This window comes from Oncorhynchus gorbuscha, linkage group LG11 (assembly GCF_021184085.1).
Source record: "Oncorhynchus gorbuscha isolate QuinsamMale2020 ecotype Even-year linkage group LG11, OgorEven_v1.0, whole genome shotgun sequence".
Lineage (NCBI taxonomy): Eukaryota > Metazoa > Chordata > Actinopteri > Salmoniformes > Salmonidae > Oncorhynchus > Oncorhynchus gorbuscha.
Window position 1 is genome coordinate 23595067 of NC_060183.1, and position 27782 is coordinate 23622848.

Below are 27782 nucleotides of genomic sequence, written 5' to 3' on the forward strand. Positions count from 1 at the left end.
GAGGTATACCGGTTTGTGTCAAGAACTGCAACGCTGCTGGGTTTTTCACTCTCAACAGTTTCTCGTTTGTATCAAGAATGGTCCACCACCCAAAGTTCATCCAGTCAACTTGACACAACTGTGGGAAGCATTGGAGTCATCATGGGCCAGCATCCCCTGTGAAACGCTTTGACACCTTGTAGAGTCCATGGCTGACAAATTGAGACTGTTCTGAGAGCAAACGGGGGGGGGGGGGGGTGCAACTCAATTTAGGAAGGTCTTCCTAATATTTGGTATGCTCAGTGTATAGCCTATGACACAAAACAATACATTTTTATGAACAAATCATGACAATGAAATTTGAAATAAGTTGATGACAGATGTCAGGTATCGTATAGTATAAAACATAATGTACGTTATATAGCATAAATAACACATTTTAAATCACAAATACATGTCATCCTACACACAAGACAGTTGAGGGCAATTTAAAGTCTCATTATTTCAAATTGTTATCAATAGGCTATCAATAACCTTTGTTTAAGGATGGGAACTAAGCTGTTTTATAACCATACTATTGTTAAAAATATTCAAGGCATCTGGCTGTTGAGTCATAATTCATTCAACACAAACAGTTACGGTCTTTTCAGAGTCGGTTTCCTTATCGATATACATAGGCGTGGTCCGAAAGGTTACAGGAACAGTCACAGGAATCGTCACCGGTATAGTCAGACAAATTGCACCAGGTTCAAGAGTAGACGAGGAAACTTCAATGGGTGGAGGTGGCGAGGGAAGAGGCTCCGTGTGTGCAATGTGTGTGTCAGAGAGGGGGAAGGTGGGCAGGGGGTCGCGGTGGGTGCGTAAGTGCTTGCGGAGATAGGCGGCAAACAGAAAGGCTTTGCTACAGTGGGGGCAGACGTGGTTGCGGTTGGTCGAGTGGATCCGCTGGTGTTTCCGCAACCCGGCTTTGTTGAGGAAACCTTTGCCGCAGCTGTCGCAGACGTGGGGTCGCGGTTTGGGGTGCATCTTCTCATGGGCTTGCAGGTCAGACAGCAGTACAAACTCCTCCCGGCAGGTGGCGCACACGTGTGGGCCCATGGGCAGGGGGGCCACGGTGGTGGAAAGAGGGGAAACAGTGTGAAGAGCCTCATGGGCCTGAACCTCCTCCCAGGTCCCAAAGGTGACGTCACAGTGTGAACAGGAGAATTGGGGGAGGGATGTGTGAGCGAGGAAGACTGCTGCAACTGTCTCGGGTACCGCCTGCTGCGGTAGCAACGCAGGCCTCTCAGCCAGGTGAGTGCGCTCGTGCTTCCGTAGGCTGGAGGAGACCACGAACGACTTGAAGCACAGGTCACATTTGAATGGGCGCTCGCCGGAGTGCACCCTTCGGTGCTTGTTGAGACTGGAGCGCTCGGCAAAGGACTTGCCGCACTCCGTGCAGGAGAAGGGCCGCAGCCCTGTGTGCACCAGCATGTGACGTCGCAGGTCCCAGGACGCCACAAACGCCTTGTCGCAGCTCTGACACTTGTAGGGCCGCTGCCCGGAGTGCACCCGCTGATGTACGGCCAGGTCGGCAGGCTGCCGGAATCTCTTGGCACACTTATCACAGGGGTAGGGCTTGAACCCTGAATGGGCCCTCTGGTGCCGGCGGAAACTGGAGGGGTCTGAGAACATCTTCCCACACTGCGGGCAGAGGAATGGCTTCTCACCCGAGTGAGTGCGCAGGTGAGACTGATAGGAGGAGAGCTGAGTGAAGCCTTTGCCACACTGCTCACACTGGTAGGGTTTGCTCTGGGAGTGAATGCGGAGGTGACAAGCCAGGGAGGAGGAACGGGAGAAGGCCTTGCCGCAGTCTGAACACAGGTAGGGCTTCTCTCCTGTGTGAGACCGTTCATGGTTCTTCAGGTCTTTCAGCTCAGTGTACGTCTTCCCACACTTATCACAGGAGTAGGGCCGGTGGCCTTGGTGGTTGCGCCTGTGCTTCCGGTAAACAGAGGGGTCGGCAAAGCTCTTCCCGCACTCGGCACAAAAATAGGGCTTCTCCCCCGTGTGAGAGCGCAGGTGCACCTTCAACTTGGACAGAGTGGGGTAGCTCTTGGAGCAATGGGGGCAAGAATATGGCCGCTCGCCGCTGTGCTGCGTCATGTGAATACGCAGGCATATGGCCTGCATGAAGGTCTTGCCACATTCGGTGCAGACAAAAGGCTTCTCCCCTGTATGGGAGCGGCTGTGGTTGCGTAGCTCTGTTGGGGTCTTGTAAGCCTTGTGACACTGATCGCACTGAAAGGGGCGCTGAGCAGAGTGAGAGCGCTGATGCTTGGAGAGCTGGGCTCTGCTGGGGAACGTTTTGCTGCACTGAGAGCATGTGTGCTGTTTTTGCTCCTGCTGCTCCTTACTGTGGGCAGACAGCTTATGGCTCCGGAGAGCCAAGGGGCTACTGAAAGCCTCCTGGCAGGCAGAGCATTTGAAAGAATGCTTGGATTTCTTTGGAGGTCTGCCTTTGCCTCTCTTTTTTACAGGGGGCTCCTCTACCTCCAGCTCTTTGCTCTCCTCACTCGGTTCAGCAAGGGGGGTGTCTTGCTCTGTAGGTGTTGGGCTGCCAGGCTGGGGAGAGGCCATCCTTTAAGTTATATGCTTGTGATGCTAAGGAAATTAGAATATAAGGAAAAGACATAAGTGAATCTGAAGATGACACATTCAATCATGCATTTCTTAAACAAGCGTGGGAAATGTTCAGTAGGCAGTAATAATTTTACAATCATATAAAATAGTGAGCAGATTGAAACTCAATCCAAGATCATTTATATCATGTTTTCAAATATAATTTGTACTGGTTGAGAGGACATGACAAAGGCACTTAGGTAGCAGTGGAAAACTAGTGAGGCAACGTTTCATTAATAATGTGGAGGGATAAATCTCAAAATGGCTGGCATTAGGACCTCAGGGACAATTAAACTAAACGCTTGTTATAAAAGGAAGTTGGCATGAAAAACACGGATCTCAAATAAATCTAATTTCTTTGAAAAAATAACGTGCGTTTTCCAAGTTAAATTATTACTGGGGCGCATATATCAGGAGACAATAATTCAACAAAAATTGGCAATTGAAGCGATTTTAGCGTACTTGTGCTAAACTCAAAATGGCTGGCTTTAGGACCGGCTGAACAAGCTCATTCGCCCTCTGGGGTCATCCTCGCATGAGATGGCTCCGCATCTGTATTTGGAATAAATGTGTATTATGATATTAAAACGATTGCTTACCTTTTTATCTTCTTTCGGGCATTCGGGATCAGTTAAAATGTCCAGATATGAAGCCCCAATAACTGCGTTTACAGTGAAGCCCTATGATTGGTGTTGGTGGAGGAGGACGGCTTTAGGACCATGACGAGAGCGCTATTCTCGAGCGTGCAACAGTGCAGCACTTGCGTGGGTCACAATTTCATGTAAATATTAAACGTTGGCTTTATGGATTTTCTCATACTTGACCAACTGTAGTGTATTTCACAGTTAGCAAGTTGTCGGAGAACCCCATGAATGGCTTTATTTTGAAGAACTACAGGTAAGAGGTGTTCTATTGAGAGGGGAAATAATTAAATAGCACGCTCCTGTTTTGCCAAATGTTTGGATGGATGGTTGATGTCGCGCAGATGGGTTGTTAATTTTTTGAATGAGCTAGTGCCTAATTGGGATGGAAAACGTTTTAGTCACCTAAGAAGTGTTTTAAATGTCAGTTTACGTACCAGTCCATCTTATAATTTTACATGACAAATCCACAAATAGTTTTGTAGACAACGCACAGTTATGTGCGTATGACAGAACGACGAAGGGGGACTTATTTGAGTGGTACACATATCCTGTTTCCTAGCAACAAGAGCAGGAAGAATGTGTAATGGAATGGAATGAAGGAGGAAAAAAAGACAATTGAGGAAGACTTGTCCATTATCAATAACATTTTAGCTTTGTGGTGAGGAAAAACATTGACCTGGATTTAAATGCCATAGGTTACATCAGAAACTACAGAATATATTTGACAGGACGCACGAATCAAATGGATGGTAAAACAGAGTATCGCTTTTTGCTGCAATGTTTGTTTAGCTAGCTAAGCATGATGATGCTACTTGCTAACGTTACCTAGCAGTTATTGTATTCAGCATTGGATTGCTCGCAAAACAACAGCTTTTCCATTGTGGTGCGTGTTTTGACCTAACATATGAAATGTAGCTACTGGAATTCAACCATTTGACATTTTAAGTTGTTTTGACCAAGGTATTGTTTTTCCACATTATTGACATAGCTATGCGGCTGGCTGTCGCGCTAGTCAGGTTATTGCTGTGTGTGCTAGCTAGCTAGCTAGCCACTTTCAACTTATATCGGACAAAATATTTTTGGGATAGTTTGGGACCGAGCGAGCACGCAAGTAACAAACTAGTTAAATTCCTAAATTTAGTCAATTCGGATATATATACATTTAAATTTCATGTAAATAAGTAAGAATTTGTCATTCAGTTCACGGTAACGTTAACGACATTTTATGTCGCTAGGCCAAACAGGAAAAGTATTGCTGCTGTACACTGTATGTAGCTGCATATGGAGAGTTTGTCATGTTGCGTTACTGAACCGATTAACACGATATTTGAGCGGAGTAAAATATATTAAGCCTTGTTTATTAGCCACATTCCAATCTGTGATTAGCTACCCTATGGTTCTTCAAAATTCGTAATAATTATAATAATTTTCAAACCACGACTGTCCAGTTTACAGTGATATGGTCTACTTCATCTCTAATGTATCATTGCCTGCTTTTTTATTTATTTTTATTTTACCTTTATTTAAACAGGCAAGTCAGTTAAGAACACATTCTTATTTTCAATGACGGCCTGGGAACAGTGGGTTAACTGCCTGTTCAGGGGACGTGTCAGCTCGGGGGTTTGAACTCGCAACCTTCCGGTTACTAGTCCAACGCTCTAACCACTAGGCTACTGCCGCTTGAATTGTATACTTCCAGATGAGAGACAACCCTTGTTTCAATATTAAGTCTCACACCAAGCCTTTAACATTTTATCATTTAGCAGATGCTCTTGTCCAGAGCGACTTACAGGAGCAATTAGAGTTAAGTTCCTTGCTCAAAGGGCACATCGACAGATGTTTCACCTAATCGGCACGAGGTTTCGTACCGCTTGTAACCGCTAGGCTACCCACTGACCCCTTTAACATGTTAATAGTAATACAGGTGTGGCATCAGTAAACTACATTTTGAATATAAGTTTGTGCCAATTGCGTTAGTAGGCCATGATTATCCCATTGATAAATAAATAATACATTGACTGTGCATATTATGCCAAATGATCAATTCTGTTTTACATTTTTTTCCCACAGCCCTCATGGTGTACCTGCAGCCTTTCTACCCCATAAATTAAATTCATATTCAATGGAGTGGTACTAAATGATCCAATCACATTATTGTGTTGCCTTCCTATTTGGACCGTACAATAGATACGCTCTTGTTATACGGAGGAGCTGGGAATCTGATGTATTTTCCCCACAATTGTCTTGCTCAAGTATGTGCAGTACTATTCTGTAATGGCTATGCAGGAGCCTGGCAGGACCAAAGGCTTCCCTTGCAAACACTGTGGCACAGTGTGCTCCAACATGCCAAGCCTTCTGGAACACATGGATAGTCACTCCCAGCAAGAGGAAGATCGCAAGTTCAAGTGCGATGAATGTGGGCGGGGTTACAGGCATGCAGGTAGCCTCGCTAACCATAAGAAAACACACGAGTTGGGTTCTTTTCAATGTCCAGTATGTGCTAGGAAGCTCTCAAACCCTCTGGCCCTGAAGAGCCATCTGCGCATCCACACATCTCAGAAGAAGTACTCCTGCATGGATTGCGGGAAGGCCTTTAGGTTAGCTACTCAGCTGGCCACCCATCAAAAGGTCCATCTATCCAGGCAGTCAAAGAGGAGAGCCGGTAGGAGGGCAGCTGCAGAATATTCTCCCATTGAGAATCGAGATGAAATTGAGGATAATGAAGACCTTCATGAGCAGTTGGTCTTTGTGGCTGACCAGCAAGACACAAGGATGGATATTATATCTGATAATGGCCTTAGTCAGGGGGGGGCAGAGATTATCCCCATCTCAGCACATTACAGTGAAAATCTAGGCTCTGATGAAGCAGGGGATCGACCTTTCAAATGTGATCAGTGTGAAAAGTCATATAGACACCATGGAAGCCTGATCAATCATAAAAAGTCTCACCAAGTAGGGATGTTTGAGTGCCCTATCTGTTTTAAACAGTTCAATAATCTTGCTGCCCTCCATAGTCACCAGAGAACCCATAAGTCCAGAAGTGGGCCAGATACCCATTCCACGGAAGTCACTTACACAGGCACAGCACAAGAGCAGTTTTCACCCTCAAACAGAGAGGCTGCTGTACATTTCTGCCACCTGTGTCAAGTGATGTTTCCTAATGATGATGAGTTCCAGGAACACATCCAAATGCATAATTCTTCCTCTATGTCATTTGGGCACATTCAAAGTTCATCTGAGGGTTATCATGGCACTTATGACCATAGTGTCACTCATTCTCCTGACTCAAACTTTCATTCACCCCCTCTAAACAATACTCCATCGATGGATAATCAGGGGGAGCAGATCAACGATGTTCAAATATACTCTGACCACTCCAGTAACGAATCCATCTTGAACACTCAGCAAGAGCCCTCAATCTTAGATTCTGAGATTTCTGCTGACGATCTAGGGAAGGCAGAACAGTCCTCAGTTACAGAAAATGTTGAGCGGCGCTTCAAGTGCCAGGTCTGTGGCAAAAGCTACCGGCACGCAGGGAGCCTCATCAACCACAAGCGGTCTCATCAGACGGGCATTTATCAGTGTTCCATCTGCCGCAAGACTTACCCACACATGGCTGCCCTCCGCAGCCACATCCGCATCCACAGGGCCCATCCGTCCTCCTTCAACCTCAGCTCTGAAGGAGACTGGCTGTCTACCGAGCCCCTGACACTGGAGAACCAGCAGGCCTGCTTTTCCTCTCAGGATGGTGATGCTAGCAGTATGATGGCGCTCGCTCAGGAGACCAAGGGTGAACACGACAATGGAGGATCATTCCACGAGCAGTTTGACTCCACCTTTCCCCAGGAAAGAACAGTGCACCTACCTCACGACGAACACCTGATGGAGAGGCACATGTGCGCCGACTGTGGCGAAACATTTGCAGACATCGCAGGGATCAAGTCGCACATATGCCCCCAGCTACAACAGCAGCAGGAGGCCATGTCAAATGATTGTGACAGTAACCTAACCTTCCAGGACACAAATGGCCAATGCTCCATGGGAAATCCAGGGGATCATGTAACATTCCAGGGACTGAATGGCAGCCCTGGGCATAGGTACTTTGGTGAACACAACTTCCAGGAAGTCGTGAATGGGGAGCAGTTAAACGGTGGTGATGGCGAGGAGGATGATGAAGATGATGACGGTGAGCTCTATCAGTGCTCAGTGTGTGGGAACCGCTACACAAGCATGAGGGCTCTGAGGAGTCATCTTCGTGGCCACACTCAATCCCATGACACTCCTACAAGCTCCGGCCCCTCCTCCATGTCCTCCCTCGAGGCTGAAAAAGAGGAGGAACCTGGAGAGAGACAGCAGGTGGATGGGGGTCTGATGATCTGCAGTACTTGCGGAGAGAGTTTTGCCAAGAAGCAGGACATGCTTGCCCATCAGCTCTCGCACCATAAAGCACAGGCAGATGACGCTAAACACGTACATATGGACAATAGTAATGGAGCTAGGCACAAAGAGGAAGTTGACAGCATCATCTGTGGAAATTGTGGTACATTTTGCACCAGTTACCATCATCTTGAGACACATCAATGTACAGCAAATGGGCAAAGTGAATCTAGTAATGAGAGAACTGAAATGGGCAACTCTGTCAATCGTAAAGAATTAGGACCCATGAAAGAGGATTTAGACAATGGTGATCGCCAGTACAAGTGTGATCAGTGTGGAAGAGCATACAGACATGCTGGCTCCCTTCTCAACCATAAAAAGTCCCACAAAACGGGAGTATTCCGCTGCATGGTTTGCCAGAAGCGCTTCTACAATCTACTGGCCCTTAAGAACCATCAAAGGACCCACTTTGATGTTAAGAGGTAATTGCTCAACGTAATTGCTAACACAGAAAAAAGTTGTCTTCGACTGATAAGTGAGTGTCCCTGTAATTTGACATATCCTGTATATAACCAGAGAAGCTACATTGTACACATGTGGTAGACCCAATTAATTTGTACTACTACATACCAAGGTTTAGGTTATTACACTGTTATAGTTGAATTTGCCTGAATGCCAACAAATGGTGATTGGACCCTGCCCTAACAGCAAGCATTTTCTTTTACAAGTGCTTACGTACTTGTAGAAGAATCCAAGAATATATTGCCTATAAAATTGCTATTGCCATAGATGTATTTTGTGTCTTGTCATAACTTCATTCATGCTCAAATGTTCTGTGCTTTGTAAAAAGGATTATCCTCACTCTTTGTCCCCTCGTCTAGGCATACTTGCAATGAATGTGGGAAGGCATTCAAGATACAGAAGCAGCTATTGAACCACCTAAGAATTCACAAGGAGAACAAGGCCAAAATACAGGAGCTCAACAATCAGATTCAGGCCCTCATGCAGATGAATGGTAACGGGTCAGAGGGAGGAATGCACTCGTTAAATGCACCTGCCAACCAAGCCGCCACCACCACCCGCAGAAAGCGTAGACCAACCGTCAACCTAAAGAAACCCAGTGTGGGGGAAGGGGCTCTTACAGCGTCTCAGATTGAGGTCAAATCAGAGGGGGCAGGCGACCCTCGCCCCTACTCCTGTGACCAATGTGGGCGAACGTATCGACACGCAGGAAGTCTGGTCAACCACAAGAACTCTCACAAGACTGGTGAATACTACTGTTCTGTTTGTAACAACACCTACTCCAACCAACTGGCTATGAAGAACCACCTGCGCATCCACTTCTCAGTCAAAAAACACAGTTGCCAACACTGTGGTAAGGCCTTTAGGGGAAAGAAGCAGTTGTCTAACCATATTTGCGCACACCTCCGAAAGGATATGCCTGGGGGGGTCAGGGGAAGTGGTCGCAGACGCGCTAGAAACATTAAATGTAAGCAGTGCAGACTGACATTTGTATCGGCAGACCAGCTCACAGCCCATACCTGTGGGTCACTGGCAAACTCATCAGAGGGCAGTGATGGACAAACTAGCATGTCCTTGAAAAAAGAGGAGCGACCATTCACCTGCAACATCTGCAATCGCAGCTACCGCCACGCAGGCAGTCTCCTGAATCATAAAAACACCCATAAGTCCGGCCACTTCAGCTGCACGTTCTGCTCTAAGCCCTTCTCTAACCCCATGGCGTTACGCAACCACACACGAATTCACACACAGAAGAAGAAGCATGTCTGCCTGACCTGCGGGAAGGCGTTTCGGCTGGCCAGTATTCTCCATAACCACCAGAAAGTCCACACCAGGGTGGCCAGTCACTTCAGCTGCCCAGACTGTGGCAAGAGTTTCCAGGGCAAGTCTGGGCTGAAGAGGCACCGCTGCCAGAGCAGGGGTCAGGATGACTCGGCTAAAGCTGGTGACAGCTATCACAGAGATGGTGGTGGAGACAAGTGCTTCATGTGAGTTACTGTCTCATAATCAACTCGTTATGTAAGTCCTACTTCTTCATGGTGGTTGTTAGAATGACCCCCTCCCCTTTTTTTTGTCTTCTCCCTTCTGTTTTAATGGTTTTAATGGCTATTTTTTAATGTTTAGTTTTAGGTTAAATCTGTAATTATTTCCTCTGTTTATATTCGATTAGTAAAAGCAAGGTTTTCTTTGCCAATTAATGCCCAAGGTAAATTATTTTCATGAACAGGGATTTTAATATGTCTCTCTACTGCAGGTGTGACCTGTGTGGACGCTCATACCGCCACTCTGGCTCCCTGCTCAACCATAAAAAGACGCACTCCGAAAACCTCCACCACTGTACCTTGTGCCTCCAGACTTTCCCCGACCCCATCGCCCTCCATGTCCACTCCCAGATGAAGCGCCACTGCTGCCCAGACTGTGGCAAGACCTTCTGTCTCGTCTCCCACCTGCAGAGCCACATGGAGGTGCACTCCAAGGAACGCACCCTGGTCTGCAGTCCCTGCCATCAGAGCTTCCCCAACCCGGCCAGCTACCAGCAACACCAGGACCTGCACCACCGGGCCCAGGGGCATTACCAACAACACAGCATGCAATTAAAGGACAACCTAGGCTGGGGCTCGGAACTGGACCAACCCGTGGGGATCCAGGGCATGCCCAAGCTGATACCGGCGTTTGCCCACATGCACGGGGGCATTGCCCGACCCTCAGGACCAGCAGGAGAGCAACGAGGCTCACTGCACAGGGGTGAAGAGCCACGTGTGCGAGCACTGCGGCCGCACCTACCGCCACGCCGGCTCCCTCCTCAATCACAAGAACAGCCACAAAACGGGCTCCTTCTTCTGCTCCGTGTGCCAGAAGGAGTTCACTAACCTGATGGCCCTGAAGAACCACAGGCGCATCCACACAGAGCCCAAGCGCTACCAGTGCCTGGAGTGCGGCAAGGCCTTCCGCGTGTCCACCCAGCTCATCTGCCACCGGAGGATGCACACCAAAGAGAAGCCTTTCTCCTGCCTGCTGTGCGACAAGAGCTTCTCCAGCAAGTCAAATCTGCGCCACCACCAAAAGATGCACCAGAGTGGTGCCCAGGTTTATGAGTCCTCCTTCAGCATGGATGCTAACAGTTTCATGGACTTGGACATGGGCTCTTTTCTCTGAGTCGAGTCGGGATTCAAAAGGTGAGAGTTTTCTTCAACCCCTCAGACCATTGTAGAGTCGAATACTTATATTAGTCTCCCCTGGGCCCCTATCAGTAATTGTAAAGTGACGGGTGTTCCTCAAAGCCCCAGTAGAGACAGCGTTTAGTCTTGATGCTGAGCTCTTCAAAGCTGCCTCACAAACTTTTCATTTTTTTTTTGTTTTGGTCATACACTTTTGGACTCGTGGAAGGAATTCTGATCTTACCTCTAGTAGGGATTGTGACACTAAAAAGTCCCAGATTGGATTGAATGTTTGCACAAAGCCATTGAATCGTTTAGCGCTACAGGAGTGAGGACTATAGGACATGATTTATTTCCTCTTGCTATCTATTACTGTGTTTTGTGCCTCCGTAGGTTAATTTCTCTGCTGTGCTCATCACAAGTGTGGGCTGTATATTTGCCCTTGAATCCTGTTCAGTGTTGCCATAGGTTAGAGATGTGGTCAATTGACCTTTTGTGATGTGGTTTCAATAAGGACAACCCTGTCGCTTTAAAGGAGATGACCTCTAGTCCTACCCAGAGGATGATATCAAAGGTATTTACTGAAATCATGAAATCAAATATATGGTTTTAATAATGATAATATTTGGGTTCATGTTTGAGGCATTGTATGCTAAATGGACGTATTTAATAATTTATTCCTGTTCTTTTCATTTATTTTTCTGTGTATACTTTGATAGATCAGTTTTCAATTAATGTTAACATGTAAAGAGAACATTGACTCTTAAAAAAAAAAATACTATGTAGCGTCTATGGAAATTCCTCAATCTATAATTCCATTATTCTCAATTGGTGCAACTCCAATACAGGTAGGAATGCATAAACCCAGGATAATGGTCCTGATGGCACTCAGGTTTTTCATCTTTAAACGGAAAATATCTGACGTGCAAAGCATTGTAGATGATCATCGGTGTCTGGGTTGGGCATGGCTTGTTTCTTTTTTACATGTGCCATTTCTCACCCATGTCTTGTTAAAATAAGAATTGTAGCCTTTTGTCCATAACCCCCCCCCCCACACACTTTTAAAAATTGCATGAATGTTGCAATACCATACGCATGCTTTTGACTTCTCAAACTTTTAAAAACTACGTTTGAGTGCTAGTTCTTAAAATATAAGTCAAAAGTGTAGCATTATTGTGGCGTGAAATCCTAGTCTCCTATTTCTCTCATTTTAATGGTTTTATTTTATTTATGTTGAAATGGTATTATGGATTATTTTATAACTTTGAAAATGTGGAGATGAATCTACGGAAACTTGTTCTAACCACTCACCTATCACAAGCTTTAAGTGTTAGCAAAGTCAATATCGTTGGTTGCTAACTTCAACCATGTTGACCTCAACGTTTATCAAGAAGCAGGTGTTGATGACCACTATTTTGCGAAATGGTTTGGTGTCTTTGGAATCAGCAATTTCTGGTCATAACTTAACCTTTACATAAACGTGCAATTATCTTTGGTTTACTATTCCTACCAGAAAAAGTTTAGAAAACAATAAGGTGCCTATCATACACACAACAGTTATTTTTCAGTCACACACTAATGTCAAATGTTTTGGAAAACACAAGTAGGAAGCAGAGGCCCTTTTTTAGGTTTAAAACAGCAGAGGGCCTTTGTTTGAGGGTGTTGTATCAGTACACCACAAGGTGTTTTTCTTTGCTTTCTTTATGCCTTGTATTTCATATATTATGAATTGTAAATATGTTTAGGACAGGTAAGGTGTATAAAATACCTCATCAAAGAGCCTTGCCAATTCCTGAAACTGATATTTAAAGCTATCACAGTTTATTTAAGATAAATTATAGCATATAGCTACAATACACTGTAATAATTACAACTTTTATAGTTCTCTAGGCCTGTATCATGAGCACATTGTTAATAAGGCGTCAGCTCCCAACACCTCAAATTCTAATTGCACGTGAGCAGTCGAGATGCATGCAAGTTGTTCTCTCCATTCTACCGATATTGTAAGCAATAGGTTGCCATTTTAGAAATGTTTAGTGCTCATTTTGCCAATATATTTTAGTTAGTTCACATCTTGTGGTTAACATTTTTTTTCTTCTCATTGTTGTATCAGACATGCTTGTCCACTGGGTAAAATTATATTACTTGATTCAGAAGACAAACCACATGGCCATCCTGACACAGAGATTCTACAACTCACACAAAAGGTTACTGCAGAAGTCAGAACTACTGTACACTTAGAATAGCTTGCATGGTGATGGCAGACTTACCAACATCTAAACAGAGATCGTCTTTTTTTGTTGTTGTGTGTGTGTTATTTGAATTGGCAAATACATTATGGTTCATTTCTGTAATTCGGCTCTCATACCCTAATTACATGAAATTGCAACATGTATTTTAAGCCGTGAACATTTGAAATGGTCTGCATGTAGAGAATGATGCCAGTTGATCTCTGTTTAAACCTTGCAAGTGGGAAGGTGTCAGATTTACTATGATCTCTTCTGGCACTTGTTAACGTACGCCTCATTTTGTGACACGACTACATGTGTCATGTGCATCTCCCACAGTTTTGTCAATATTTTAAATAAAACATTAGCTGTGTTCTCTGTACATTCATAGCAAAAAATTCCTTTACATGAAGTTACTGTTAAATTGGCTATAGTATAATAAAAATCATATGCCACATTTGATTTGAATTTAGTGTTTGAAAACTCAAGTCTGAAATATTTTATTTATATAACCTTGTATATATTTTGTCACTTTGAAATGTAGATTTTTACTTCCTTGTTAGTACTATGAACTTAGCTAATTAGAAACTTAACAAATCACTTATTAAAATTAAATGACTTAAAATTGTGTTGGTAATTTTTGAGTTCATGTCTTTTTCAAACTTGGTTTTAAACAAATTTAATTTTTATGAAGAACCTGGTTCCAAACCAACACCTGTCTCTTACACACAATAGTACCTGGTTCCAAACCAAGGCCTGTCTCATACACAATAGTACCTGGTTCCAAACCAAGGCCTGTCTCATACACAATAGTACCTGGTTCCAAACCAAGGCCTGTCTCATACACAATAGTACCTGGTTCCAAACCAAGGCCTGTCTCATACACAATAGTACCTGGTTCCAAACCAAGGCCTGTCTCATACACAATAGTACCTGGTTCCAAACCAAGGCCTGTCTCATACACAATAGTACCTGGTTCCAAACCAAGGCCTGTCTCATACACAATAGTACCTGGTTCCAAACCAAGGCCTGTCTCATACACAATAGTACCTGGTTCCAAACCAAGGCCTGTCTCATACACAATAGTACCTGGTTCCAAACCAAGGCCTGTCTCATACACAATAGTACCTGGTTCCAAACCAAAGCCTCTATCCATGCAACACAGTACATGGTTGTAGTGAGTGCAAAATGTGTGCATTTGGACAGTTGAACAACTTTGCGAGATTCAATCCGTAGAGTGGAAGGTTCGTGTTATAGCACAATTTAAACAAAAGGTCATTTCAGATTGAGTTGACCTATGCAACGTTTACGGTGAAGGTGACTGCGGGATTATTGCCTTTAAATTTCAATCGTGCTATATCGTGGCTCTTCTGCGCTACGGATTGAATCTAGGCCATAAAGTTTACACATCAACAAATCTATGGGATTCATAATTTTATTCTATATAACACAAAAGTCAGTTCATTTGTAACCATGCTTATTACTACACTAACTCATGTACATAACCCAAACAGACAAAGTACATTCACTAGGGCAATATTCAATCCAAATACGGAAGTTTAGCGTTGAAATTTAAAGGCTGTTTCCGCGTTAGCGGAGACTGCATTCATGGTAAATGCTGCATATGACGGCTCAATGTGAAATTACCTTTACACTGCTATTGCACAATCTGTACCACTTCACCGATTGAATAGAGCCCCAAATGATTGCTCAGTAACAAATCTAATTGGTCAGCTGGTGTCAGAGGTTTTACAAACAACTTTACAAGTGTCCCTTCGTCAGTATTTATTCATACATTTAGCTGTTACCACATGTAACTATAAACATTAGAAAATATATCATTCAAAATAAATAGATATGAAAACAATATCTGTATAAAAATTGTCCAATGACCCTTTTCTTGCTGCTGGTATACATATCCACTTAATATTGATAAGAAAGTAATATTGTCAGTAATGTGAATTAAGTCATATTCAGCCACCCACATTATCCTGACACACAAGCCCTAAAATTGTGCTCTGAGTTAGTTTGAAGATGAGTACACAGTTATACCATGGTTATACATTTCAATAGGGTTCAGTTTGTTTTTCCCTAAATTGCAATGTTCCTTCCTGGGTTGGCAGTCAGTGTCTAATAGTGTTAAAAAATGTCACACAAGCATTGACTCATCTCCATTGTTTCAACTGTGGAGAGCACAACGCTAAGGTTTCCCTATTTGTCCATCGGGAATGGATTTAATTGCAAAAAGAAGAAAAAAAACAGTATAAACTATACCAGGGATTGGCAACAGGTGGAAGGGCTTAGTCAGGGTCTCAACTTACTGTTGCGAGTTAGAATAGTAGAATACACAAGGTGCCATTTAGAAATTTGGTTGTGCATCGGCAGTTTTTCTTGTTCCTCAATTAGTCCATGTCAGCTAACATTTTTTAGATTGGTAAATTAGTCTAGTGCTCATTGATTTTATTAGTCAGTCTCAGTAAGATATCATTCAAACTGCAAACGTTTCTCTCCACCATATTGCGAGATGTGTAGAATTGTGTGGCGGCACAACAGTGGCCCCTCATGATTGTGTTCAGATTTTTTTTGTGGCCCTCACCCCCATCAAAGTTGCCCATCCCTGAACTATATAAACACATTCCCACAGGATTCTGGACCACCTTGAACTTTTCCATCACGACAGTTTGCAAGCCCCTGTGTTATACTACTTATCCTGCATACACACATACTACAGTATAATGGTTAAATGACCTGTGTAAGAATGTCCAATACGCAGTTTCATAATCAGTTCACTTATTTTCCCCTTTGCCTCTTTTGATTGGAAGATCCTAGAGAGTACAGTGTACGATACTGTTAAAAGAATTCTACTCCTTTAAAAATGATGAGTTAAAAAACAAGTAGCTCTAAGTAGCTCTAAGTGCATATAGTTCCTACATGGAAACACAGACTGGATAAATTGCCCTAAAAGTACATTCAAATTGCCAAAATGTGCCCAACATGAATTTATAATCTAACATTTCCCTTTTACTTGTCATTATCACGAGGATGTTAAATAGAAACGTTACTCTTATAGAAGTACAGTATGTGAAACCTGGCCCAGGAAGCACGATTGTGCTGTATTCCCTTTTATCCCGCTGATGGCAAGTCGAGACAGTTCGGTAGTTGGTATTCGTCCTAATAAGCTACAATAAAACAATAGGTGTTTAAGCATTGACAGAAATGGTTGGAAATCCACATCATTCAAGATGTGTCTCATGTTCACTACTGTTTTTTAAACTACTTATTGATTGAACAACTTATCGATAGATAGAATATTGGAATATCTAGACAAGCTCAACCTAGCATCACTACTCGAAGGCCATCATTTCAAAAAGAGCTGTGAGAGATACTCTTGACTAACTACATTGTCTTACTCAGAGTACAGTCTGACTGCAGACAAGGTAGGGGATTGACAGCGCTTGTTAACACAGTTCTATGTGAGAGCTCCGTTCCGAAACACACTGAGTGTGTGTGAACACATCTTTACTAACAGTATAATAAATTAAATGGTCAAACTCCACTCAAATAATACCCTGTGGTCAGAGTATAATCCATTGTACAAAAATGATTCTGTTTCGGTTGGTCATCCAAAGATGTTCCCTTGGTTCTGTCACATCAATGTCAGAAGGAAGATGAGGCTGAGGAAGTAATGAGAGATTTGTTAGTTAATTCCCTCCGAGCATCCCCATTATTTCAAAACATAATTACAACTCGTACAGAAATATTTACATATACTTATGTAGGCTACTTACATGTGTAATTACGTATAATAATTGACAACCGTTATCATCGACCAGTCACACATCAACAAATTTGAGGAACGCGCACTTACTGAAATGTTTACGCTTGGTAAAGAGGTCCCGTTGTCTCTTCAATGGGTTCTGCAGAACAAGAAGACGATGCTGATTTTCTTTCTATGTATTTTCACCGGGACCCCAAAGAGGTCAATGTGTCTTAATGCTACAAACGTATGTGTGCCTCTATCATCGTGCTACAATACGTTTCATGACTGACAATGTTAGTTTATCATGAGATGGTAGCCTTGAGCCCTACCACGGAGGGGCCTCTTCTGCGCCTTGCGTCGATGCACCATGACTCCAATGATCAATACTGCAGCGACCAGAATAACTGCCAGCACAGAGAAGCTGGAAATGGCTGCCAGTCTCCAGACATCAGATCTTTCCTTGGTAAATGTGCCTGAAAGGGGACATAATGGTCGAAGGCATACGATTAAGCATGGGAATGATTTAGTTGTAGGATACAAAGGTTGAATGTTCCTTAGCTAAGGATTTGACTTACAAGTGTTACACGAAGGGGTCTTTGGATACTGCTTGCACGATGAGCAGGATACGCATTGGTCTATGTCCGAACTCCAGAACTCTGAACTGCTGCATAGGTCTGTGAGAAAAACATGAAATGGAGAGACAATGCTTATAATTCTCTTACAGCTTTTACCCGTTTGAATGACAACAATTTGTGACTCAATATGCTCATTGGGAAATGTTCCTCTACCTCACCAAAACAAATGAACTATTGGAAGAGAGAGAGTATATATTGTTTTCCTTCAACATTGGTCAATGAGAACAACGGATCTGCCTGAATAGTCTTTAGACAGCAACCTAAATATGATTTATCTTATTGTAGATGTTTTTAAAACCGGACAATAAAAAGGTATGCACTTAGTCCGCGGTCTGAGAAAGGAATTGTTTTTGCCCAATGATAAAGAAATCGTATGACATCAAGTCCAAAGAAATAGAGAAGATCCGAGAAACTGTGTGCTTCCTCTTCTTATGAAATGAGTTGGGGAATTCCTTTGATTTTCTCGTACTGAGGCACTTAATATGCAAATCAACATTACTCATTGGCTTTGCGTGCACAAGCATGGTGAGACGCTGTGTGTGAATGGCAGGATGTGTGTTATCAAGATGAGGTTCTGACACACTGTTTTGGTGTGTTTGACTTCTAGAGAAGGTGTGGTGAGACTGGGAGTAAACATTACCATAACAGCAGTGAACTGACAGACATACAAGACACAGACTGGAGAGAAAATGTCTACAGTGTGTCCCCTGAGAGACACTACACCGGAAACCTCATATCCTTTTAGAGAACCCACAGGCAGCAGTACCAGACTCATTTCGAAGAGGCATGTGCCAATTTATATCTAAGGTGATTAAGTACGGAATAAAGGGTCTGCAATGTTCATTCAACCCGGTAAAGAATAAAGCCGGATGGTAAAATTCACTGTAGTGATCACAGCACTTAACATAGTTCATGTGATGAAAAACCTGTTACTTTACAGAGTTAGGGTTACTCTGACACTGCTTGGCAGGTTTGACATCTCCACGTCAATAGCTTCACTCATTGAAGTGATGTAGAGTATCAATGAGATAAAGCCTACAGTTTCCTCTTCCTTGAGCTCGAAAGGCCACACAAGTGGTTAGAGGTCTAGCCAGTGATTTGTGACTTTGTCATTCAGCATATAAACCACATGGACAATGTACTTTGAGAAAATGGTTTGTTACCGGACCAAATCTGAACCAATCATAGACGTTTATGTTTTACAGTAGAGTACAGTACAATAGAGTACAGAGAAGTACAGTACAGTACAGCAAAGATAAGTAGAGTATAGTAAAGCACAGTAGATTACAGTAAAGAGAAGTATAGTATAGAGCGTCTGGTCAGCGGGGTGGTGGCACCGGGATCCTCATCTCTCCCAAGTGGTCATTCTCTCTTTCTCCCCTTACCCATCTGTCTATCGCCTCCTTTGAATTCCATGCTGTCACAGTTACTAGCCCTTTCAAGCTTAACATCCTTATCATTTATCGCCCTCCAGGTTCCCTCGGAGAGTTCATCAATGAGCTTGATGCCTTGATAAGCTCCTTTCCTGAGGACGGCTCACCTCTCACAGTTCTGGGCGACTTTAACCTCCCCACGTCTACCTTTGACTCTTTCCTCTCTGCCTCCTTCTTTCCACTCCTCTCCTCTTTTGACCTCACCCTCATCTTTACTAGATGCTGTTCTTCCACTAACCTCATTGCAACTCCCCTCCAAGTCTCCGACCACTGCCTTGTATCCTTTTCCCTCTCGCTCTCATCCAACACCTCCCACACTGCCCCTACTCGGATGGTATCGCGCCGTCCCAACCTTCGCTCTCTCTCCCCCGCTACTCTCTCCTCTTCCATCCTATCATCTCTTCCCTCCGCTCAAACCTTCTCCCACCTATCTCCTGATTCTGCCTCCTCAACCCTCCTCTCCTCCCTCTCTGCATCCCTTGACTCTCTATGTCCCCTATCCTCCAGGCCGGCTCGGTCCTCCCCTCCCGCTCCGTGGCTCGATGACTCATTGCGAGCTCACAGAACAGGGCTCCGGGCAGCCGAGCGGAAATGGAGGAAAATCGCCTCCCTGCGGACCTGGCATCCTTTCACTCCCTCCTCTCTACATTTTCCTCCTCTGTCTCTGCTGCTAAAGCCACTTTCTACCACGCTAAATTCCAAGCTTCTGCTTCCAACCCTAGGAAGCTCTTTGCCACCTTCTCCTCCCTCCTGAATCCTCCGCCCCCTCCCCCCTCCTCCCTCTCTGCAGATGACTTCGTCAACCATTTTGAAAAGAAGGTCGACGACATCCGATCCTCGTTTGCTAAGTCAAACGACACCGCTGGTTCTGCTCACACTGCCCTACCCTGTGCTCTGACCTCTTTCTCCCTCTCTCTCCAGATGAAATCTCGCGTCTTGTGACGGCCGGCCGCCCAACAACCTGCCCGCTCGACCCTATCCCCTCCTCTCTTCTCCAGACCATTTCCGGAGACCTTCTCCCTTACCTCACCTCGCTCATCAACTCATCCCTGACCGTTGGCTACGTCCCTTCCGTCTTCAAGAGAGCGAGAGTTGCACCCCTTCTGAAAAAACCTACACTCGATCCCTCCGATGTCAACAATTACAGACCAGTATCCCTTCTTTCTTTTCTCTCCAAAACTCTTGAACGTGCCGTCCTTGGCCAGCTCTCCCGCTATCTTCTCTGAATGACCTTCTTGATCCAAATCAGTCAGGTTTCAAGACTAGTCACTCAACTGAGACTGCTCTCCTCTGTATCACGGAGGCGCTCCGCACTGCTAAAGCTAACTCTCTCTCCTCTGCTCTCATCCTTCTAGATCTATCGGCTGCCTTCGATACTGTGAACCATCAGATCCTCCTCTCCACCCTCTCCGAGTTGGGCATCTCCGGCGCGGCCCACGCTTGGATTGCGTCCTACCTGACAGGTCGCTCCTACCAGGTGGCGTGGCGAGAATCTGTCTCCTCACCACGCGCTCTCACCACTGGTGTCCCCCAGGGCTCTGTTCTTGGCCCTCTCCTATTCTCGCTATACACCAAGTCACTTGGCTCTGTCATAACCTCACATGGTCTCTCTTATCATTGCTATGCAGACGACACACAATTAATCTTCTCCTTTCCTCCTTCTGATGACCAAATCGCATCTCTGCATGTCTGGCAGACATATCAGTGTGGATGACGGATCACCACCTCAAGCTGAACCTCGGCAAGACGGAGCTGCTCTTCCTCCCGGGAAGGACTGCCCGTTCCATGATCTCGCCATCACGGTTGACAACTCCATTGTGTCCTCCTCCCAGAGCGCCAAGAACCTTGGCGTGATCCTGGACAACACCCTGTCGTTCTCAACTAACATCAAGGCGGTGGCCCGTTCCTGTAGGTTTTACAACATCCGCAGAGTACTAACCCTGCCTCACACAGGAAGCGGCGCAGGTCCTAATCCAGGCACTTGTCATCTCCCGTCTGGATTACTGCAACTCGCTGTTGGCTGGGCTCCCTGCCTGTGCCATTAAACCCCTTCAACTCATCCAGAACGCCGCAGCCCGTCTGGTGTTCAACCTTCCCAAGTTCTCTCACGTCACCCCGCTCCTCCGTTCTCTCCACTGGCTTCCAGTTGAAGCTCGCATCCGCTACAAGACCATGGTGCTTGCCTACGGAGCTGTGAGGGGAACGGCACCTCAGTACCTCCAGGCTCTGATCAGGCCCTACACCCAAACAAGGGCACTGCGTTCATCCACCTCTGGCCTGCTCGCCTCCCTACCACTGAGGAAGTACAGCTCCCGCTCAGCCCAGTCAAAACTGTTCGCTGCCCTGGCCCCCCAATGGTGGAACAAACTCCCTCACGACGCCAGGACAGCGGAGTCAATCACCACCTTCCGGAGACACCTGAAACCCCACCTCTTTAAGGAATACCTAGGATAGGTTAAGTAATCCCTCTCACCCCACCCCCCCCCTAAGTTTTAGATGCACTATTGTAAGTGACTGTCCCACTGGATGTCATAAGGTGATTGCACCAATTTGTAAGTCGCTCTGGATAAGAGCGTCTGCTAAATGACTTAAATGTAAATGTAAATGTAGTACAGTACAGTAGAGCACATTAGAGTAGAGGACAGTATAATGTACTGTACTGAACTATACTTTACTGTATTGTACTGTACTTTACTGTGCTGTGATGTCCAAACTTGTGAAACATGGACGTCTATGATTGGTTCAGATTTGGTCTGGTCCGGACCAACCAAATTGGGTCTTGTTTGGGGGCGGATCTTTGTAGAATAATAGCTAGTGTGTAGAATATTACCCATATATGCCACGGATGATATTGCGTATTTCTATCTTTGTATACCTTTTTCAGGATACATCAACATGAAGAGAATGCATAATTCTGCATTTCTGTGTAGTACAGACCCATGATACAAATCCATAACCATAATTCTGTTAACGGGTGTAAATCCACTTCACTTACTAAAGTTGAATAACCAAAATAGTTTTTTTCTAACTCAAGGTGTCATGTAATAGCTGATACCCCATTCGTTCTGCAGATATCTTTGAATCTTAATTCAGGGCACATATTTAACAGTTTCTGGGAAATTTTGCCACATTTCTGTTACCAAACTTTGCATCTCCACAGTTCCTCCAGTAAATGTGTTGTTGTGAAATGTTGTATGTAAATGGTTCAATGTACAATGTTATCCTTGTCCATCAACGGCTTTTGCTTGGCATACATTTGAAAGTGGAAAATCAGCGTCGGAGTGGTGTTCCGTGGAATTGCCCATCAGCTGCTTTGAAACTAAATGAAACAATAGCATATAGGTCAGAACTGAGTGGCACAATGATGTAAGACAAAAAGGTGTGCAGGAAATTGGAGACAAGTCAACACTTGCATTAAATCTACAGTATCAAACAATCAGTTGGAGTTTCCATGGTAAAATACTATTCATGAAGAAGCAGATTGTGCATGTTATCGGGAATTGCTGTGGATTTCTCATCTGTGTCTGACTTCCAGGACTGGTAATGTTAAAATTGATATGTGAACATAAGCAATCAACACATTTTGAGTGACAGCATCACCACCTGCAAAATCCTAAATTCATCCGTAGGGCCTGGATGAAACCCCATTTCAGCATTAGCTATATTGTTGCCCTGGTCAATAACGAAACAGTCTCACGTGCATTTAAGACATAACACAGTTTTGTCTGATGTCCACTCAGCAATAAGAGCCACACTAGAAAATAACCTCAATAAATGAATTATTCTTGTGCTGGGAATGGAAAGAATTATATTATTGTCAAGAGTCCACAATTTTACTTTACTTTTACCCCTCAAGAAAGGAAAGAAATGATAATGATTTGCCAACTATAAGTGTCCCCATCAATCAGGTCTGTCCTTTTCACCCATGGGCATGGATGGAGTGAAATAAGGCGATTGGAATGCGGAACCGGTGAGAAGGCAGCTGGTAGAGGAAGCAACTCCATAAGCAACCCTTTCTTTTATCCGACTCCATTTGAGTAGCCATGCGATGATTCCATGATGGTCAATGAAACACGAATTCCCATGCGATTAAAAGTTTGATGAAATAACGTCTCCTCGCATTTACAATATAGTATTGAGATCGAAAAGTATATAAGCATTTGTCTTTGCGTTACATAGATCAAAAGATAATACTTCATATGATTCGAGTTTATCTATATCCATACAAGTTCAATAAAACATATTTTACTTACTTTGTTGCCCGTTCGCGCCGTTTAGGTTCGCTACAGTCGCAATGACAAGTCCACAAAGCGCACAGATAATGCTTGAAGCCATGTTTCTTGTATAAACGAAATTCCCGAAAGTTCATCTGATGAAAAGCCCGTTTTGTTTTTCACCATGGAAAAGCTAGCCTCACAATGAGTCACCCGGAGTAGTCTGAGCCTTGTTTTAATAGAGTACACACCCACGCTAACAGTTCAACTCCTATGAGTCATTTCCTATGTACTGTACTCACATTCTGAGTACTGCCGTCCGGACAGGCAGGAAACTTTCGAACGATAAAACATTTTACTTTCGTTTATTGTAGTAAAGCGAAAAATGTCAATGATCATTCACAATATGTATATTTGAACCAGCAGAACTAAAATACCATGACCGCACCCTTTTTGATTTTCCTTTAGCCAACTTCGGAGTGCAAAGTCTGTAAAGATCTGGAATTAATTGTGTTCTCATTGTTATTACCACGCCTGTCACGTCATTCACTGAGCACTGCCAAAAAATACAAGTATCCGGCAGTTGCATATGGATCCCATAAGCAGTGAAGAAAAGCACTTTTACACTGGGGTTGAATACGTTCAGGGTTGTTTAAAACTTCACAGAAGAGGAACTTTTGTGATGCAAAGTGGTATTTTTCTGAGAAACACCACAGGGAACTTAATACAATTACAGAGAAGGATCCTCATCTTGGTTCACATGAGTAGGTTCTGGAACTGTTGCAGTGTTTTTTTGTTTTGTTTGTTTTTTAAAATCTCACCATCTCATATTTGTTGTATACATGTATGGTATATATTATTTTGTATGGTCATATGGTTGTATGCAAATGTAACACTTGACTGTCAAAGGAGCTTTTTTCTTTTTCTTTTTACCATCCTCAGGAAGGAGCAACATCTGTAAAAACACAACGCAAAACCCCTCCTCCTATATACAGTATTGGGCAACCAAATGTTAGGCGCACAAGTGGGAACTGCAACACTCGCAGACTCATGTGCATTTGATACTTCTGCTTTTTTAGCAAGATCAAATGCTTTCCCATTATTGACCTCCCAAAATGTTGAGAAGAGGTCAGAAAACCCCACGATGAGGAAATGTATTCAACTCATGATGCACAAGTTCAAGTTTTTACTAGGAAAACAACTTCTACACTGTGAAATACAAAATGATCACTAGTATGTTCCGAATGACATGTATGTTCATATCACACAATCAGAGCCCACACACTCTACTCATTTATACCAATCCCAATACCCAGACACAACATTACATCAAAATATTATAGAGGTCTTATTTTGAACCAATACATAAACAATTTTTTTGCCATTGACTTTAGATCACCAGAGTCTCACTGTGGTTTTTTGAGGCCAGTTATGATTTTAGTTCTCACAGGAGCTAACTTCAAACGCATTACCAAGCTCTCATTATACTGTTAACATCATCAGAACAGAGAACAGAGGAAAATGGTGTTCAGAGGTTCCATTAAAGGCTTATTATATGGTTTTAACAGATGTTTTGTGACTAATGTACAAGTCAACTTTAACAAAGTAGTCTTGGAGGACTTGGATGGGACAGCCCACTTAGTATGACACTCATGAGCTGACTATTCCACTGAAATGATGTCATCAGTAATGAGGCACTAAAACCTGCAGATGTTGTGTGTGACTGAGTCACTAGGTGGTAGCAAGAGGATTGGTCATAACTGGCTTAACACACGAAGATCTAGCCCAAGGTGATCCTTAACACTCCTTTCTGTGCTGATTCTGAGGCAAACTACAAACTGCCTACTTTGTGTCGAATGATTCCTATTGACAATAGTGAGGCTTGACTTTCAGATTGTCCGGGGCAAGTAAAAACAAGTGTCAGACAAGCACAAGATGTTGTGTTTAAAAAAAGACATGTAAAAATAAGAATCACAATATCAAAAAAAATAATTTGAATAAGAATGTGCTTTTGAGCAGATCTATCTGTAGCCACATGTGCACATTTGTTGATATTCCTTGCTGGTTAGGGAGTTATTTGCCCAGTTATAGCTAATTGTTGGTCAGCACACAGGTACGGTCATGAAAATCCTGGAAATGTAATGTTGTGCGCATCAATCACCTGCATGTGTGCCAATGTGCTTGGGCCCGAGAAGAGACAGAGAAACATTGAAGCGTTTGTAATTAACTTAGCTTAACCAAAAATCAGCATTTTCTAATCATCCTACAGGTTCTTGCAGGTCATTTTTTATCTATCAGAAAGACCTTTATTTGCCAAATAACCAAGATGAGCTCTATTTCAAAATATAACTTTTCCCAACCAAAAACGCTGTTCCATGCACTCCACACAGAGTACTGGAGGTAGCATAGCCGAGGCTACTAAGCAACAACTTCTAGTAATAAAATAAAACTGAAAATATTTTACTCTGTTCTTTTGAAATACATTTTCTTTGTCACTTTTTTTCTTAAAAAGTTCCAATTCAGCCATGTTTATATCAACATCAAATCATTTCTGGATAACAAGAGCCTTACTGTAACAGTTTTCCATTCAAATGAACAACAATATTTTTTGCAAAAAACTTTCTCAAGCAAGATTTTTTGTTAAGACTGTCTGGGAGTGGTCTAAGTGGGGAGGGAAAAACTTGCTGTTACTAACAGAGGTTTGGAACTCTCTTTGTTATTGGTTTATTAACCAATTTCCCACCAGGCAAGCAGAAACTCCCACTCATGCAAACAGGCTGATTTGAAGGTCCTGTGTATATTGTATTTTCAAGCAGGAACTATCAGAAAACAACACTTATCAATTTTGTTCACACTTTTACAGTGTTTGTTTCATCAACTGTTGTACAATGATACGAAACACAGGAAAAACACCATTTGGACTGCACCGGGTTGTATAAGACCTTCCAAAACGTACTTATAATGGATTTCTGTGTGATGACTGAACACAATTGTGGTGCTTTGTGGTTCCCCCTCCCCCATTTTTACAGATAGCCTACAGTAAAATGAATGAAAATGCTACTGTGTTCTTAAAAAATAAAAAATAAAACTCAGTCTAATGTTAGCAAAGACCTTCATAAACACAACCAAATGATTATTTTGGGGATAGCACATCTGAAATGTATTTATTATTGGAAGTTGAGGAATAAATCTAACACCATTGGAAAGCTGGTATACCCCCTCTATTCAACATTGGCAATGTCATTCTGACGTTAAAATCTTAGAATAGCTTCATAGTAGCCTCCGCCGGATGTTCGGGTTTCAGGTGAAATGGAAAGAGCCTGGGAAGTGACTTGTGCTTTTGGACGTTAAACAAGGTGACATTCCATCTTAACTCTTCCTCCACATTTATTGGATTGGTTGAACAGTGCGGTCAATAAACCCCCACTGAAACCTGAATATTTCAGCCTTACAATGTTATAAACATGTCTTTGTCAGTTACCGTTCTTTTAAGAAACCTACTGTAGCCATTTGATTCTCAATCATTACATGAGTCGATTATTTATTAAAGACAAAACGTATTCGGTTGGAATTGTAACTGTGCAATATTTTTGAGGGCTATTTAAAGGGTTGCCAATCACCCTCCAGGTGCATCTAAAAGGGGCAGTGTTCTATTTTGAGACAGGCTTGAATATGCAAAGAAGCCCATAATGCAGAGGGTAGCCTACATTTGTCTGATTCTCTATACGGTAGCAACAATGGTCATTTTTATATTGTAAAGGGGTTCCTTGAATCATACGACAATTTTAAGTATCACTCTTTGGTGACTTGAGCTTTCTGACCAAAAAAAAAACAAATCTGTCCTACTTGTCTGAAGGACAAGTGGCAAAACAAATTTCATGTCAAAGCGCTGCAGTATTATCTGGTGAAATCTCTGCACAGGAACATAACGTGATCGTTACGATAATGAAAGAAAGTCCATTTTTACTGAATTGAGTCGCATTTGTACACAACTCAACTAGACTTGCATCCAGAGATTGAATCTCAGTTCTTCAGAGTGGTCTTTTCTTAGAATACTGGAAATAAGCACATACAGGTGTTTGTCAAGGACGATTCTGGGGAAGTCCATGTACACTACCGTTCAAAAGTTTGGGGTCACTTTGAAATGTACTTGTTTTTTTTAAAGGAAAATCACATTTTTTTTGTCCATTCAAATTACATCAAATTGCTCAGAAATACAGTACAGACATTGTTAATGTTGTAAATGACTATTGTAGCTGGAACCATTAGTGTTTAGTTTGAGAAACAGACGCCTCACAAGTCCTCAACTGGCAGCTTCTTTAAATAGTACCAGCAAAACATCAGTCTCAACATCAACAGTGAAGAGGCGACTCCGGGATGCTGACCTTCTAGGCAGTTTCTCTGTCCAGTGTCTGTGTTCTTTTGCCATCTTAATATTTCATTTTTATTGGCCAGACTGAGATATGGCTTTTTCTTTGCAACTCTACTTAGAAGGCCAGCATTCCGGAGTCGCCTTGTCACTGTTGACATAGAGACTGGTGTTTTGCGGGTACTATTTAATGAAGCTGCCAGTTGAGGACTTGTGAGGCATCTGTTTCTCAAACTAGACACTAATGTATTTGTCCTCTTGCTCAGTTGTGCACCGGGGACTCACACTCCCATTTCTATTCTG

At 43.3% G+C, this 27782-nt stretch overlaps 2 protein-coding genes and 1 long non-coding RNA gene across 6 annotated transcripts; 1 reads left to right on the top strand and 2 right to left on the bottom strand.

Moving 5' to 3' along the window:
- Positions 1-150: 150 nt before the first annotated feature.
- On the bottom strand, positions 151-3402 carry znf668 (zinc finger protein 668). Of its 2 annotated transcripts, none has more exons than XM_046369018.1 (2): positions 3240-3402; positions 151-2622 (listed from the first exon to the last, which is right to left on the bottom strand). In XM_046369018.1, exon 2 carries the CDS (start codon positions 2596-2598, stop codon positions 598-600), a length of 2001 nt encoding a protein of 666 aa, XP_046224974.1. In that variant the 5' UTR covers positions 2599-2622; positions 3240-3402; the 3' UTR covers positions 151-597. The 2 variants fall into 2 exon arrangements, with proteins under 2 accessions (XP_046224974.1, XP_046224975.1); XM_046369019.1 differs by lacking the exon at positions 3240-3402 and adding an exon at positions 3103-3229.
- On the top strand, positions 3351-12411 carry znf646 (zinc finger protein 646). 3 transcript variants are annotated; one of them, XM_046369017.1, is made up of 4 exons: positions 3351-3537; positions 5355-8143; positions 8543-9670; positions 9937-12411. In XM_046369017.1, exons 2-4 carry the CDS (start codon positions 5559-5561, stop codon positions 10550-10552), a joined length of 4329 nt encoding a protein of 1442 aa, XP_046224973.1. In that variant the 5' UTR covers positions 3351-3537; positions 5355-5558; the 3' UTR covers positions 10553-12411. The 3 variants fall into 3 exon arrangements, with proteins under 3 accessions (XP_046224973.1, XP_046224971.1, XP_046224972.1); XM_046369015.1 differs by lacking the exon at positions 3351-3537 and adding an exon at positions 3838-3942; XM_046369016.1 differs by lacking the exon at positions 3351-3537 and adding an exon at positions 3861-4033.
- Positions 12412-14487: 2076 nt separating this feature from the next.
- LOC124048336 lies at positions 14488-27744 on the bottom strand. Its single transcript, XR_006841205.1, has 5 exons — positions 23150-27744; positions 17404-17502; positions 17158-17301; positions 16937-16985; positions 14488-16742 (listed from the first exon to the last, which is right to left on the bottom strand). It is a non-coding gene; the product is annotated as an uncharacterized LOC124048336 (long non-coding RNA).
- Between the last annotated feature and the right edge of the window lie 38 nt (positions 27745-27782).

Coding starts and splice junctions, on each gene's coding strand:
- znf668 (XM_046369018.1), bottom strand. CDS start 2,598: ATGGCCTCTCCCCAGCCTGGCAGCCCAACACCTACAGAGCAAGACACC.
- znf646 (XM_046369017.1), top strand. CDS start 5,559: ATGGCTATGCAGGAGCCTGGCAGGACCAAAGGCTTCCCTTGCAAACAC. Junction 8,144..8,542: donor ACCCACTTTGATGTTAAGAG/GTAATTGCTCAA, acceptor CCCCTCGTCTAG/GCATACTTGCAATGAATGTG. Junction 9,671..9,936: donor GGTGGAGACAAGTGCTTCAT/GTGAGTTACTGT, acceptor TCTCTACTGCAG/GTGTGACCTGTGTGGACGCT.